General features: G+C 50.1%; 7 protein-coding genes across 7 annotated transcripts; 3 read left to right on the top strand and 4 right to left on the bottom strand.

Annotated features, from left to right (window-relative positions):
• Positions 1 to 10: 10 nt before the first annotated feature.
• Positions 11 to 1,475, bottom strand: M430DRAFT_51083 (hypothetical protein; the record flags this gene model as incomplete). Its single annotated transcript, XM_024868187.1, has 3 exons — positions 11 to 727; positions 780 to 1,029; positions 1,255 to 1,475. The coding sequence occupies 3 exons, from the start codon at positions 1,473 to 1,475 to the stop codon at positions 11 to 13; spliced, it is 1,188 nt and encodes a 395-aa protein (XP_024720244.1).
• Positions 1,476 to 3,658: 2,183 nt separating this feature from the next.
• On the bottom strand, positions 3,659 to 4,750 carry M430DRAFT_247778 (hypothetical protein). Its single transcript, XM_024865131.1, has 2 exons — positions 4,525 to 4,750; positions 3,659 to 4,470 (listed from the first exon to the last, which is right to left on the bottom strand). The coding sequence occupies exon 2, from the start codon at positions 4,434 to 4,436 to the stop codon at positions 3,750 to 3,752; it is 687 nt and encodes a 228-aa protein (XP_024720243.1). The 5' UTR covers positions 4,437 to 4,470; positions 4,525 to 4,750; the 3' UTR covers positions 3,659 to 3,749.
• A 116-nt stretch (positions 4,751 to 4,866) lies between these two features.
• Positions 4,867 to 5,175, top strand: M430DRAFT_28483 (hypothetical protein; the record flags this gene model as incomplete). The annotated part of the gene is made up of 1 exon (XM_024865795.1): positions 4,867 to 5,175. One exon carries the CDS (start codon positions 4,867 to 4,869, stop codon positions 5,173 to 5,175), a length of 309 nt encoding a protein of 102 aa, XP_024720242.1.
• A 1,172-nt stretch (positions 5,176 to 6,347) lies between these two features.
• M430DRAFT_28482 (hypothetical protein) lies at positions 6,348 to 8,402 on the top strand (the record flags this gene model as incomplete). The annotated part of the gene is made up of 3 exons (XM_024865794.1): positions 6,348 to 6,582; positions 6,635 to 7,775; positions 7,832 to 8,402. 3 exons carry the CDS (start codon positions 6,348 to 6,350, stop codon positions 8,400 to 8,402), a joined length of 1,947 nt encoding a protein of 648 aa, XP_024720241.1.
• A 689-nt stretch (positions 8,403 to 9,091) lies between these two features.
• On the bottom strand, positions 9,092 to 9,781 carry M430DRAFT_102861 (hypothetical protein; the record flags this gene model as incomplete). Its single annotated transcript, XM_024860825.1, has 1 exon — positions 9,092 to 9,781. One exon carries the CDS (start codon positions 9,779 to 9,781, stop codon positions 9,092 to 9,094), a length of 690 nt encoding a protein of 229 aa, XP_024720240.1.
• Positions 9,782 to 10,046: 265 nt separating this feature from the next.
• On the top strand, positions 10,047 to 12,757 carry M430DRAFT_19704 (hypothetical protein; the record flags this gene model as incomplete). Its single annotated transcript, XM_024864131.1, has 5 exons — positions 10,047 to 10,255; positions 10,315 to 10,691; positions 10,748 to 10,966; positions 11,015 to 12,264; positions 12,314 to 12,757. 5 exons carry the CDS (start codon positions 10,047 to 10,049, stop codon positions 12,755 to 12,757), a joined length of 2,499 nt encoding a protein of 832 aa, XP_024720239.1.
• Positions 12,758 to 12,819: 62 nt separating this feature from the next.
• M430DRAFT_122334 (hypothetical protein) lies at positions 12,820 to 13,913 on the bottom strand. Its single transcript, XM_024861844.1, has 2 exons — positions 13,855 to 13,913; positions 12,820 to 13,730 (listed from the first exon to the last, which is right to left on the bottom strand). Exons 1-2 carry the CDS (start codon positions 13,872 to 13,874, stop codon positions 12,929 to 12,931), a joined length of 822 nt encoding a protein of 273 aa, XP_024720238.1. The 5' UTR covers positions 13,875 to 13,913; the 3' UTR covers positions 12,820 to 12,928.
• Position 13,914: the final 1 nt, after the last annotated feature.

Genomic DNA, 13,914 nt, shown 5'->3' with positions numbered 1-13,914 from the left:
AGACCCCCAGCTAGTAAATATCCCACAGACTGACCTTCCCATCCTTACTCCCGGCCACCAACCAATGTGTTCTCTTCGCTCTCCGAATTCTCTCTTCCTTAACCGTCAGCGCTCCTCCACCCCTCTTCACCAGCGCGCCCTCTTCCTCCTTCTCTGCACTCGTCCCCCCCACCCCGTCCACATCCGCGAACGCAACCGCGTAGCACCCGTCCTTATGCCACTTCAAAACAGCCAGCTCCTTCAAGCTCTTCAGCGCATACACGCGGACCTTAGAATCCCAGCCCGCCGTCGCGAAGATCTTCGCATCGTTCCTGACCCTCAGGCCCTGCTGTCCCGCATGCTTCGTCTGCAGCGTTTTCAACGGCGTGCCTTCTTTCGCTTTCCGGATCACTACTTGGTCGTCGTCGGCAGAGACGTCGGGGATCGGGTGTTGGGCGATGATGGCATCGGCCGAGGACGTCAGGTAGGAATCTTTGCAGGGCGAGACGTCGAGCGAGAGGATGGGTTGGGAATGCGGTTGCGCTGTGTATAACACGTGCCATGTTTGGGACGCCGAAGAAAGCTGGCTGACGCTCGTGTGCCCGCTTTCGTAGCCGGCGATGACGGTCAGGTGCTGGTTGGAAGGGTGTGGGAAGAGAGAGATGGCCATTACCATGCCTCCTTTTATTGAGGGGTCGCCTGGGACGGTATGGATGCGTTCCTCGGATGGGAGGTGGAAGATATCGACCTGGGAAGGTTAGAGATGAGAAATGAGCAAGGGGGGGAGGGGAAGAACTCACGGTTTCGGAACTCATGGTGTTGGGTACCGCTATCAGTAATTCATCGGTGGTAGGAGAGTCCTCTGAGGGGGGTTTTTGAATAGTGCATTGAGCAAAGGAACAGAAGTTCATGGTGTTCACATGGAGAACGTGGAGTAACCAGGGTTGTTTTCTGGGCTCGGGGGGCGTATCTACGGGGAGGACAACGCTCATTGTAGCTTCGTCTTCCTCTCGGAAGTTCCATACTATCAGCTTATTGTCTTTGCCATGTCTAAGTCTTCAAGTCAGCAATATGCTTAGTACATCTGGAGAAAGACCGTCTTGAGTTTCCGGTACAGGTATTTCTAGGATCGGCTTTGAAAGGAAAAGCATGGTAAAGACGAAAAGATAATGAGCACCGTGAGACCTAATCCAAAGCACCCATTGGACACATTAAATATATGCACCAAGATGGAAATCGAGGAGACGCATGAACTCAGGCAGGATGTTAACTCACGTGATCAGCTTCTCCGGACCCCAGCTTCTTGCCCCAAGGATGGCGCCCTCATGAGCTCTCCATACAGCGACGGGCCTCTTGGTCTCCAGACTCCAGACGACTATCCAACCGTCCGCATCTCCCGTGACGAGGCGGCGGTTCGAGTGCATGAACGAAGCCGAATGGATTGCAGCAGCATGGCCTCGCAGTATGTAAGCGGGCTGAGCCGGAGGCAAGGACATCTTCGCCCCCGAGGAGACGATGTCGATCAGGGGCGGCTTCGGGTTATGGAAGTGTCAGTTGTCCCAGTAGTTGTGCCCACCGATGTGTGATGGTATACTTGACGCCCGTTTTGCGTCAGCTTTTACAAGGGGACGATTGGGAATTTCGAAGGCCAGGACGCTCTCTCAGCCAACATGAGCCAGCGACTTCAAACACCCACGGACTATCCCCATAATCATGGAGCGTAACGTCGCACAGACTGCAGTTTGTACAGTCAAAGACTCAACGTTGAAAATGCCCGAGTCTTCAGTTAGGCGTTCTCAGATCGGATCTGGAGAGAGAGAGTATATCACGTGATTGCGCCCTTGATGGGAATTCTGGCGTTACTTTAGCTAAAGGTACCAATTCCGAAGCGCTCTCTCTTGAGTGTTTTGAAAACGTACTACTACTGAAGACAAAGTGTCATCAAGCTTTCCCGGCTAGCTACCTTGTATCTCTTGCTCGGGAAAAGCGCCACCCAAAGCATCATAGGTAGCCTCATAGGTCATAGACAGCCGGACCCTTCGGACGCTTACGCAAGGAACTTTTGACAATTGGGTATGGGTCCACCTACCTAAATCTATGCGTAGACCTAAGGTAAGGTACCTCACCTTACCTGTACTCCGTATTATCCTCGCTACTATACCGAGATTGAAGCTATTCCCAATACCACTTACAACACCCAGTCTCCTTACTACTGCTACCTACCTACATTCTAGGTTATATTTTCACGAGTTAGACTACCTACCTTACCTACATAGGTACCTACCTAGGTATCACCCCTCCTCAACTTTACAAAGATCTTTGTGATGTGCGACAATAGCTGTCCCCACACGAGGAGGAAGTTGCGCAAAACTTTGTAGGCTTGCTTTTGTACAAAGTCAGTCTTACTTACTACCTTACTACCTTACTATTCTATTTGCGCAAAGTCTTTGCAAAGAGTTTGTAAAGATTTGTGATGTGCGACAAAACTCCTGCTTTATACGTGAGAGGAGAGGATAAGTACGCAGTTAAGTACCTTGGGTTTTTGTCGCACATCGCAAAATCTTTAGAGGCTTACTCCTATACAAAGTAAGACTTTGAGCTACCTTGTATAAAGACTTCGCAAAGATTTTGCGCTGTACGACAAGATTTCTACTGTTCACGTGAGATAAGGGTCTTTGACGTCGGACGCATAATTTGAATTGACTTCCTGACTATCCCTTTTCTATAACTTCTTCTCAAGCTGCTCTATCTGCCAATATATAAGTCGAAATTGCCCTCCTTTAACAGATTCTTATCCCTATTGTAAATAAAAGTCTCTTCCGGCACCTCCGTTCCGTTACCTAACTCGATAACACATGCCTTGACCTTGTATACCTCGGTCTCATAAAGACATATTGATGAACAAAAATGACCAGATGGACTTGATCTGCGGGAAAAGAAGCAAGTGATTTATTGAAAAAGGCCAAAGGGATATGAAAAAATGCGCAAATGTGTAGATACTGCATCCACAAGAGGTAACCAGAAGAGCAGCTTATATACCTAGGTAGGCTTTCAACTTTCTAAATGTCTTCCATGTTTCCTGATTTCAATTGTATTTGCTCCTCTGACTCAAGGAAACATGATCTTAATGCAGCGTTTGACAAAACAATCGATGTATAATGGGCAAACGGATAGAGCAATAAAGTATAACGAAACATTCTTGTCGTCAATGATGTTTGCTCTTGGGCGCAGTGAGAGATGTTTGTCATTCTCTCAGTTTGTATAATCGAACGATGGCACGGAGAACTGTGTCATTTTGTACATAAGCCGTCTATTGTATGCTTCGAAGGAGTCAGTTGAATGTGTGATATGACCGGTTCTTTCTCCAATCCGCTATCTCTAGATGATAATAGCAAAGCGATGGAAAAGATCTGATACCTAAGGTAAGGTAAGGTAAGGATGGAAGTTATAAGCGATTTAGATGCAGCGACCAGCCGGGGGTTTCCATGTTATTGGCGAGTAGACCTATTGAAGTTAGTACCGGCAGCATCCGTCACATTCTGGCGCGAATAAACGCCAGCCCTATCCGTGCTCCAAGCTCTGCTTTCTGTCTTGGCGTAGAGCTCTATTCATTTTCGTCATATTTAGTGCATGTTAGGAAGAGAAGACAGGTTACCCTTCTCGAGAATATAATCGCATGGAGCGAGAGAGCAGAAGAGATTTTAAATGATATTTATCCTGCTCAAGAGAATTATGGAACGAACCTTGCATCCACCGCTTTAAACCGTTTCCTACGGCACTGGCAACCGCCGCCTAGTGATGGAAGACTTGAAGTATTTCTGATAGCGTTCCAAATCGAAACTACCGTCTTCAAGTTCCTTACTATCAGGTTCCCCTGCCCAGCAGAACGTCCGACAATTCCTGAGAACCTCTCCACCTTCCAAAACTGCATCACACTCGTCCCATCTGTAAGCGGCAGTCTCGTAAGCTACCAAACGGTCGAAGTGGGCTTCCGAGGTCACCTTCCACACAGTCCCAGTTACGCTTCCAGAGTGGCACGGTATCAATGTTGGATATATGCCCCACATTTTGATAAGGAAACCAGAAATGGTAGCAGGCCTTGTAGTCGGGAGTTCCGGGAGATCGAGAATTGATTGGAGGACCTCAGAGTCCATGAGTGAACCGTAGAAGAACATGTGGAATGGCTGGAAGGGTTCACCGGGCATGTTTGCTTTCGTGTCTTTGAGGAACTGCCAGTAGTGTGCTTTGTCTATGGGCTCAAACGCTCCAGAAGGTACTGGAGGAGGTGGGGGTACTATCCTCGCCGGTCTTGATGATTTGAACAGGTGTGGAGGTGGAGGTGGAGGTGGAGGTGGAGGTAAAGGTGGAGGCGGCATTGCAGTATTTGGTATCGAAATTTTGTCTTCTCGACGAGATGAGGGTGGAGGTGAAGGTGGAGGCGGAGGTGCATGGTCCATTGTGGAAGCCGCTGAGCGCAAAAGTGCACGTTGGCTTTCGCGATAGGACTGTTAGTCAATGTTCTGACTGTTAGATTATTGCAACTACTTTCTGAAGTCACTCCTCTAAGCTTGTTGTGCGGCGCTTATTGCGGCGTAAGGCGGTTATAATCAGGTGAAACACTGTCCACCATGAGCTCACCTCCTGGGCGTACTTGCTCAGCCAACCTCAGGTTCGGCTCACCCATAGCTCAGGCTATAACAGCACTGCTCAGGTCCAAAGACGGAAATAGAAAATAGTCATGTCGAGATTCCGATATCGATTAAGCTGTTCCAGATGCCTTGGAATACTACAACAGATATATGGTCATTTGGGACAATGGTGAGAGCCCAATTTGATTATGTGAAAGCGATGCGTTGTTCTGGGAGCAGTAATACTGACAGATGTGCAATGTCCCAGCTCATAAGCTTGATATACGGAGGTGATTTGAACCTCTTCCGCCCCCGAGACGTCCCTTTCGGCCATGAAGAATATGAACTGAAGATTCTTATGCGGCAAACCCAGTATTCTGGGCCGTTTCCTGCCAAGTACGAGGAGATTATCGACCAGGAGACTGTCGCGGTGATACTTTATTTAGGGGAACAAATCCCGAAATCGAAGCTGACGCAGTTCCATCGGACTACCGAGAGGGAAGTGTCGAAGGAAGACAAAGAGTTCATTGGCAAGATCATGAAGCTGGAAGAGATAGGCACTCCGTAAAAGAGTTGTTATAGGACGCGTAATTGAAGGAAGATGCGGCGCAACAGGATGGGGTGGGCACGGAGTAAAATGCCATCATTCTGTGGGATGATCGAAGGGGCAAGCAACTCTGGTGACTTGTAATGATTATAAAGGAAATCTCCAATGGGTATGTGCTATCAGCGGGAACAGACAAAGACGGAATTGCGCGAAATAGGGTAATAAGATAGGTAAATTTTTCAGATAGCTGACAAGTCCTGCCCTAAGTCGCGAATTGTGTAATTAATGAAGTTCACTTGCAACATTCGTACACTCGTATCGTTAGCAGAGAAATCGCCCAGAATCTCAAAGATATTCAGCCCGTGCATTGTGCTCTACGGAGTATTTATGCAAATTCTGCTTGGTTGGTCTCTCTGTAACATCAGTGCCTTCGCTAAGGCAGAGAGAGCGGCAAGTCGAAACGGCTGCTCGACTCAAACTGCAGAGATCGACAAGGGACTAGACTGCAGATTCCAGAGTGTCTTTCCTATCAAGCTGCCGACTACTATTCAGACATCCAAGACAGCGCCAGCATCGACAACTTACTATCATACCTACATACGTAGTCTTAAGACCCTTGCGGATTCGCGGCCGTCAATTCTTTTTCTCTGCCGTCTCCGGCCCCATCCATCCGGGATAAACGGTTCGCGACTCGGACTCTCTGAGCGCCAGAGCCCGGCGCCGCTTGCCTTTTGCCTTACCCGCTCCGGATCGTCAACTTCTATTCAACAGTATATGCTTCGATTCGCTTTTCCTTTGCTGCCCCTCACCTTACTCCTAAGTCCTTTCTTACTCGTCGTGTAATAGCGACGTAGAAGATTCTGTAACGTTCTTGCCAATGTTTGCAGGTGGGCACCAGACCCATCAACACAATCACTGCGAGGATTCGCAGCGGCTTCAACATCGTGGCGGCCCACGATAGCCAGGGTTACCTCGCCCCAGAGTTTGAGTTAGACTATCAGTACCAGGTCCAGTCGACAACCATATCTCCTTTGTACTCGGCCTCGGCAGTCACGGACTCTACCTTTGTCGCAGAGCAGCAATTGACCCCGCCAGCCCACCACGTCGCTGATACCAGTACTCGCCCTCCAAAAACACAGAGAGTTGACGGCCAAGGGAAATATACAAAGGGGGGAGTGAGGTCTGTCAATCAGATGCCAGCAACTGAAGGCACGAATGTTGCGGACACGGCCGCTGCAAACAAGCCAAAGCGAGTACGGACGGGATGCTTGACTTGCAGAGAGCGTCACTTGAAGTGTGATGAGGGTCTTCCCAGCTGTCAGAACTGCCGCAAGTCAAGTCGGGTATGCAAGAGGGGTGTACGGTTGAACTTCATCGATACGACAGTCAGATCGCCTCCAACAATCCCCCCCACCGAGACTTGGAAAGGTTCGCATCACCCGCAGCGCCTGCTTAGGTACTCATGCTAACTGTCTGACAGTGAAGTTTCAGGATGAGTCCCGCGAGATTGCATCAGAATACAAGGGCGGCCTTGGCCGCTATTCTCAGCTCGACCAGACCATAACGCCTCCTCAGGAGCAAACCCTCGAATTTTCCTCCCGATCTACGATCCTCGATCCTCTAATACGTGCAGAGAATAATGCTCTTCCTCCAATACATCCCTCTAGCCGCTATCCCGATGGCAGCTTCTCAGCCAAGCAAGAGCAATCTCATTCAAGGCGCCCCAGCAGTCATTATCCTCTTACAGGCCATGATGGGTCTTTCCTCGCTCCTCCAATATCGCACAGCAATCCCGATCAGATCTTAACACCGCCCCATGAGGCACGGGATTATTTGAACTCTCCAGAAGAGGTGCTATTGATGCAAGTATTTGTGGAGGAAGTTGGCTTGTGGATGGACAGCATGGACCCCATGAAGCATTTCTCGAGGCTATTGCCATTCCACTCACTGGGGGAGCCAATGCTGCTGAACGCATTTCTAGCATGTGGGGCTCGACATCTGACACTTGTAAACCCCATGTATCACGAGGACAAAGCTCTATATTACTATGATACAGCTACTACCCAGCTTTTACGGTCCTTGCAGAATCCTGACCGAGACACAGTAGTCTGTGCGACGACGGCGGTCATCCTAAACGTTTACGAGATCATGTCGGAGCGAGTAACACAACGGATGAACCATATTGCTGGTGCCAGAGCCCTGATCAAGGAGTGTGGATGGAACGCAACAAGCACGGGAGTCGGTGCTGCATGCTTTTGGCTGAATGTTGGTATGGAACTCTTAAGCTGTTTGCATTTCAATTGGCAGGTAGCTTGGGAACCAGATCAATGGGGTGTTGACATGGACTTCCAACGCGAGACTGAGCCAGGGCGAGAAGAACTTTGGGCACACCGGATGCTCTACATTGTGGCAAAGATTGCGAATTTTCGGGCTTCGATACCACGATTCAAGGAGGCATCACCACATGACGAGCAGGTTCGATTGGAAGCCAGATTCGCCGAATGGCAGAGATTGAAAACATTGTGTGACAATTGGAATGCCAGCATACCCAGGAATATGCATCCGATAGGTTATCTATACCCCTCGCAAACCAGCTCGAAATCTACGTTTCCGGAAGTTTGGTGAGCATGATTGTGCCCAAGGTGTTTTATATTTTATATTTGCTAATCTAGCTCAGGCTCATTAAACGAGCTACAATCGTAGGTCGGTTGTTTTACCACACGGCGATGTGCCTCTTGCCTCAAATCAACCCTATCATGTCTAAAGATAGTGAAGAGATGCGCCAGATGCAGCTGAGCCACGCCCACCAAATCTGCGGTATTACCGCACATGTAAAGGATAGGGGCGTTGCTAGTGTGGCAATACGTTCTCTTGCCATTGCGGCCGAATGTCTTGTCGTACGTCGGGAGCAAGAAGAGGTCCTTGAAATATTCGAGAAGATCCGTAAAGAGACGGGGTGGAAAGTTAGTTTCTTGAGTAACGAATTGAAGGTCAAATGGGGTTGGCAAAACGAAAATTCGACGCAACAGCAGCAGATGGCAGCGCAGCAGAACTCCTTGCAGTTCTTTCAGGCGACCAGCATGCCACCCGCTCAGTCTCAACCTCAGCCCAGATCGACATCAAGTGGAATCTCCAATCCGCTTCTAAAGACTGCCGACTTTTCGCTGCCAAACCACCCATACCAACAATACTATCAACCACCTAATCAACATCATCAACATAATCAATTTGCGCACCCTTATTTGTGAGGCCGCACATAATGCACTCTTCGCCTTCTGAGGATCGCATATTCTACCACAATTGCCACGAAGTTTGGCAACATTAACTTTGCAGGGGGATGAAGAAGGGGCCCACATATGGACAGACAGGCGTCGGATTCCAGGGAAATAAAAGTAGATAGGAAAGGTGCATATTTGATCGGCGCTACGGAAAAGGAAGGATTTGATGAGTAACGACTGTTTAAACACATGTTGGGGGGGCCTAAGCATAAAAGGAGTCGGGTCGATCTTTAGTTGTACGCATATATGCTGCAATGAATGATATAATGTATAACAGGTAGAACATTGCCGCGTTTATTATCACTACGTGGGCCAAATGGTTCTGAGAAGCCTCCTTTAGGCTTGTCTACTGTTTCTTGACTTCTGTTCCTGCTACTTGGCGAGCTCGTTGTATGTCGATTTGTACTGTGTAGCTACTTAGCCCTGAGGCAAGCTTCACACGTACTTGATCAAAGTTTGAGAGGCCGAATTTCGGGCTCATAGAATCCGCCACAGGGGGCAGTTAAGATATCCGTCTGCCCAACCCTTTGTAAATCCGTTAGAAAATAAAAGTCCCGGAGATAGGGAAGACACCTACAATGGCGGGATGCAGCTGATTCCCGCTCCTCCACAGCTCCCGCAGGAGTCGAGTGATGTCTATTTCGTACGGTTCTCATCTTTCAGAGATCCGGGAGGAAATGTGGTTTGAACTTCCTGTTCGCTCTGTCCACTGCCCGATAGATAAACTGATCGCCATGCAGCTCAAACACCAAATCCTTCTCACCCTCTTGACCCCCCTCTTTCTCGTTCCCCTCAGTTACCCCCGGCCGCGGGACCGTAAACCTAAAGACCGTATGCTCTTTCGGCATGACCTTGAGCTTATCGTTTCTCGTCACAATCTCAAAAGTAAACTTCGAATCCTTGACCACGATGCCCCGCACCCCGACCCGACTCACACACCTACTACGCACGACCTCCAGCTCCGCCCCATGAAAATCCGCACTACACAACTTCGCCGCCGTCGCCGCCGTCACCGGCATGCTCCGCTCAAGCACCTCCTGGATATAGCCCACCCACATCTTGTGCAGCGGCGCGTACAGCGCGTATTTCTGCGCCTCCCGCGGCACATCGTACAGGCAGAGCGCGCGCTTCTCCCGCGATGAGAGCGGCTTGGGCTTGAGCTTTTTCTTGCGCAGCGAGAGCTTGCGCTGTCGCTCGACTCGTCGGTGGTGTCGCGCGTTGTCGTGCTCAGAGGGCTTGAGGTGGAGCGGCCGCGTCTTGATCTTTTCCGTGAAGATGCGGTCTGTGGAATCGGGGGAGTGGGCGCGCGACAGGAGGGAGATGGCGACGTTGGTGTCCTTGAGCGCCATGGTTCTTCCTCCACTCTCTCGTCCCTGAGAGTTTTGGGGGTTCGAGTTTGAGACACTTATAGTAGGTAATTTGTTTCTTTTTTTGAAGCTTGGTCAGTCAAGCTCGGCAGAGAATAAGGTTCTTGCTTAGCGCTGCAGCTACCCCAGACTTTGGACCTCGGATGAAAACGGTCGACTTCCCCGGACCAACAATGAAATCTGTTGGATGTACTTTTGTTTGGTGACATGCCCATCTTCGAGTTGTCGTCTTTGGAAAGAGACAATTATGCCTGACCCAAAGACATCCCCCTCGCAGGGCCGGAAGCAATCGCAAATGGCAGACCCAGACGGTTCTGCCCCGGATCTTGAGCTTCTGGGTGACCAGGTTACCTTGCAACCCCGAGGCTATATCGAGCCTTTACAGCCTGCTGAAGATGGTGACAAAGAGCGGAACCTGGTGGAGCATATGGCAAGGTTCCGATCTAGTCCATTGGAGTAAGCCTCCCATGAACAGACGTCCCTGAAGAAAGAAACCTAGATTAACATCCGTCCAGGTTCCTGCGAGAGGTCTCCCTCCACGTCTCTGGCATGGGATGGCGCGCTTACGACAATGTCATCGGACAACCCATCTTCTATCCAGGTTTCTCCGAAAACATGATTGCATCGGTTCTTTCTACGCCCATTCTACAAAAGCGAATCACCGAATTGGCAGAAAAGAGGATAGCAGTAGAAGAAAAGGACGGGCTTTTGAACAAGAATGATCCACACTATGCTTCGAAACGGGCCCACCGGAAATCCGTCATTGAGCAGAGCCTCCAAGAGCTCTCCGAAAAGTTGGCGGATGAAATGATATGCAAGCTCGAGAGCAAGACGTTTATTAGGGGCGCATATTATTTGACGACTCAGCTCTTGACTCGAGCATACCACCAAGGTAAGATGGTTTGAAGGATAGTAACTCCTTCTAGAATCGGATCTAAGTTACTATAGGAATTCATGTTTCGAGTGAAGAGGTCTTGCGATTACGGAAAGTTGCGGAAAGGACAGAGAAGGCCAAGCAGAGCATCATCTTCCTGCCATGCCATAGATCACATGTAGACTATGTTTCTTTACAACTCATCTGCTACCGATTGGGTCTGGCGTTACCTACGGTCGTGGCTGGCGATAACCTCAATTTTCCCGTGGTTGGGAGCTTTTTACAACACGCCGGTAAGGCTCTGTCCTCCCTTCTCTTGCATACCATACTGATATTACCAGGGGCAATGTACATCCGAAGAAGCTTCGGAGATGATGCGCTTTACAGCACACTTGTACAATCATACATAGATACCCTGCTTCAAGGCGGCTATAATTTCGAATGTTTCATTGAGGGAGGCCGATCAAGAACAGGGAAGCTTTTACCGCCCAAATTTGGAATTCTGAGCTTCATTCTCGATAGTGTCTTGTCCGGCCGCGTCGAAGATGCCGTTATTTGCCCGGTCAGTACGCAATACGACAAAGTCATCGAGACGGAAGGCTATGTCGGTGAGTTACTAGGCGTACCGAAAAAGAAAGAGAACCTGGCGGATTTCCTCTCGGCCTCCTCCGTTCTTTCCTTGAAGTTGGGTCGTGTGGATGTAAGATTTCATGAACCTTGGAGTTTGCGACAGTTCATAGTTGAGCAGCAATCTCGAACGACCGGGATACCTAAGGGGCTCGATATGAAAAGTATAAGTGATACTGCCACCAGGCAGAAGATCCTACGTACCTTGGGCTACAAGGTTCTCTCTGATATAAATGCCGTCTCGGTTGTCATGCCCACCGCTTTGATTGGGACGGTCCTCCTGACCCTTCGAGGCAGAGGCGTTGGTTTTGACGAATTAGTTCGTCGGGTCGAATGGGTCAGCCAGAGAGTTAGAGCTAAAGGCGGACGGGTCGCTCACTTCGGGAATTCCCCCACCTCTGTTGTGATTGAACGCGGTCTTGAAGTTTTGGGAAAGGATCTCGTAGGCCTTGTGGAAGGTCTACCCGAGCCAACTTATTATGCCGTCGACAGATTTCAGCTATCTTTCTACCGAAACATGACGATACATCTCTTCATATCAGAAGCGCTTGTCAGCGCAAGTATGTACATTCGGGTCAAACGAGGAGGTGGGCCCGAGAACCAGAAGATATCATATGAGGAACTGCGCGACCAAGTGCTATTTCTGTCCCAGTTATTCAGGGGCGAGTTCATCTATCCAACAGAGGGATTGGCTGTTAACTTGGATAATACTCTTCGAGGTCTTGAGGCCGACAAAATTGTCGATCTACACCGAGATAGCGAGGGCAAGATTACAACAGTTGGCTTGTCGGATGCGGAGCGTGCTGCTGGGCGCGAGAATTATGATTTCTACTGCTTCCTCATATGGCCCTTCATAGAAGCTTTCTGGCTTGGAGCTGTGTGCCTCATGGGTCTGACACCGCCACTAAATCACCAAGGAGATGGCTGGCTTGATATGAACAAATGTCAAGATAGCTCGCAGCTGGTAAGTCAACATCTCTCTTCAAGTCCAGGCTCCGGCTGACCTCTAATAGCTTGGTAAAACTCTGTACCACCAAGGAGACCTGTCGTATTTTGAAGCCGTCAACAAGGAGACCCTTAAAAACTCATGGACCCGTTTTGAGGAGGAGGGCATCATAGAAGTCGTGAAGAGTCGAGCAGCAAAGGCACAGAGAAAGACCCGGCTGTCACCTGACTGGACACCTCGCCGAGATGCCGAAACAGGGAAGATTGTGCCAGAAGGCAGATTGTGGGATTTCATTGAGAAGATAGCACAGTCAAGAAGGGAGGGGAAGAATAGAAGAGATGGGGCTACGGTGTCCACGAGAGTTTTACGGCTGACGGAGACTATTCTCGGCCGAACCTTGTTTGCTGCTGATTCGGTGGGGGGAAGTCTCTCGGAGGAGGACGCGAAGGTGTTGAACCAACTGCAGCAGCAGAAAAGGAGGAAAAGTCTGCGGTCGAGAGCGCGTCTATAATGATGTTATACGTATTGATACCAGTAGATTATAATTATGATTATGAAGCATTAGTAGTTCTGCTCTTTGATGAAAGGTCTACGCAGTGATTTGTATTGGGTATGATGCGATACTTACATAGAGGTTCGTTATGCTCGTTTCATGATGTGCCGGTCCTCCCTCCTGCATCTTCTATACGACCATGCCGTACTTCTCATATGGGAATCTCTCTAAAGTTGGCAGTCTCTCTGCCCATCCATCGTCTATCTCGCCCAACTGATGCAGGTCAACTTGACCACCCTCTCCGGTCCTGCCAGCAAGAACCTCCTTCTCCCTCCCCGTATACTCGACGAGAAGCTCCGGATGGGGCACCCAGATAACTCTCATGCCCGCTCTCCGCCCCGCCTCCACGCCCGGCACACTATCCTCAAACACCAGACATTCCTCGGGAGTGATCTCCTTCTCGCCCTCGGCCAGACTCGCATTAATCGTCTGCAAAGCCAACAGATAGATATCAGGCGCCGGCTTGCCCCTGCCGTGCGCTATCCTGGCATCGTCCCCCAGCACCCTCCTGTGGGGTTCAAAAACCGCAAACAAGCTCTCCAGATGGGTCGTCTTCAGCTTGAAATTGGCCTCGTGGCTACTGGTCGCCAGCGCGACGTGGACCTTGGCGCCGGCGGGGGTGCGCGCGGCCTGCAGATCCGCGAGCAGCTTCTCGACGCCCGGCAGCGGTTTCGTGCTGGGGAAGAGCTCGCGCTGGATCTCGGCCTGCTCGACGAGGTACTGCTCCCGCGAGATGGGCAGCTGCGCCCACTGGTGGAAGATGGCGCCGGCGCTGCTGCCGGGCCGGCCTTGCATCTGCGCTTTGATGGACCAGGGAAGAGGCGGCCGGTTGTAGCGCGCGAGGATCGCGTTCGTGCAGAGCGTGTATTTGTCTTCGGAGTCGATGAGGAGCCCGTCCATGTCGAAGAGACAGGCTCGGATGGGGGGGAAGCTGCATCTCTAATCAGCCATGCACATACATAGTAATAATGTAGGTAGTTGTGCGTATCTTCTTGATAAACGCCAAATGATAAGAAAGTAATGACATGTTCAATTGTGCTTAGCTGGCCACTTACTCTGTCCTTGAGGGCGCCATGGTTCGTGCTTTGAAGGTTCTGGAGTCCAGCTTAACCAGA

This window comes from Amorphotheca resinae (assembly GCF_003019875.1).
Source record: "Amorphotheca resinae ATCC 22711 unplaced genomic scaffold M430scaffold_7, whole genome shotgun sequence".
Lineage (NCBI taxonomy): Eukaryota > Fungi > Ascomycota > Leotiomycetes > Helotiales > Amorphothecaceae > Amorphotheca > Amorphotheca resinae.
Note: the sequence above shows the minus strand (reverse complement) of the source record. Positions and strands in the feature narration are given on the sequence as shown.

Bases quoted from the DNA above. Each gene is read 5' to 3' on its own strand.
- M430DRAFT_247778 (XM_024865131.1), bottom strand. From the start codon at position 4,436: ATGGACCATGCACCTCCGCCTCCACCTTCACCTCCACCCTCATCTCGT.
- M430DRAFT_122334 (XM_024861844.1), bottom strand. From the start codon at position 13,874: ATGGCGCCCTCAAGGACAGA. The intron at 13,731-13,854 runs GTAAGTGGCCAG...TTAGAGATGCAG, and splicing joins ATGGCGCCCTCAAGGACAGA to CTTCCCCCCCATCCGAGCCT.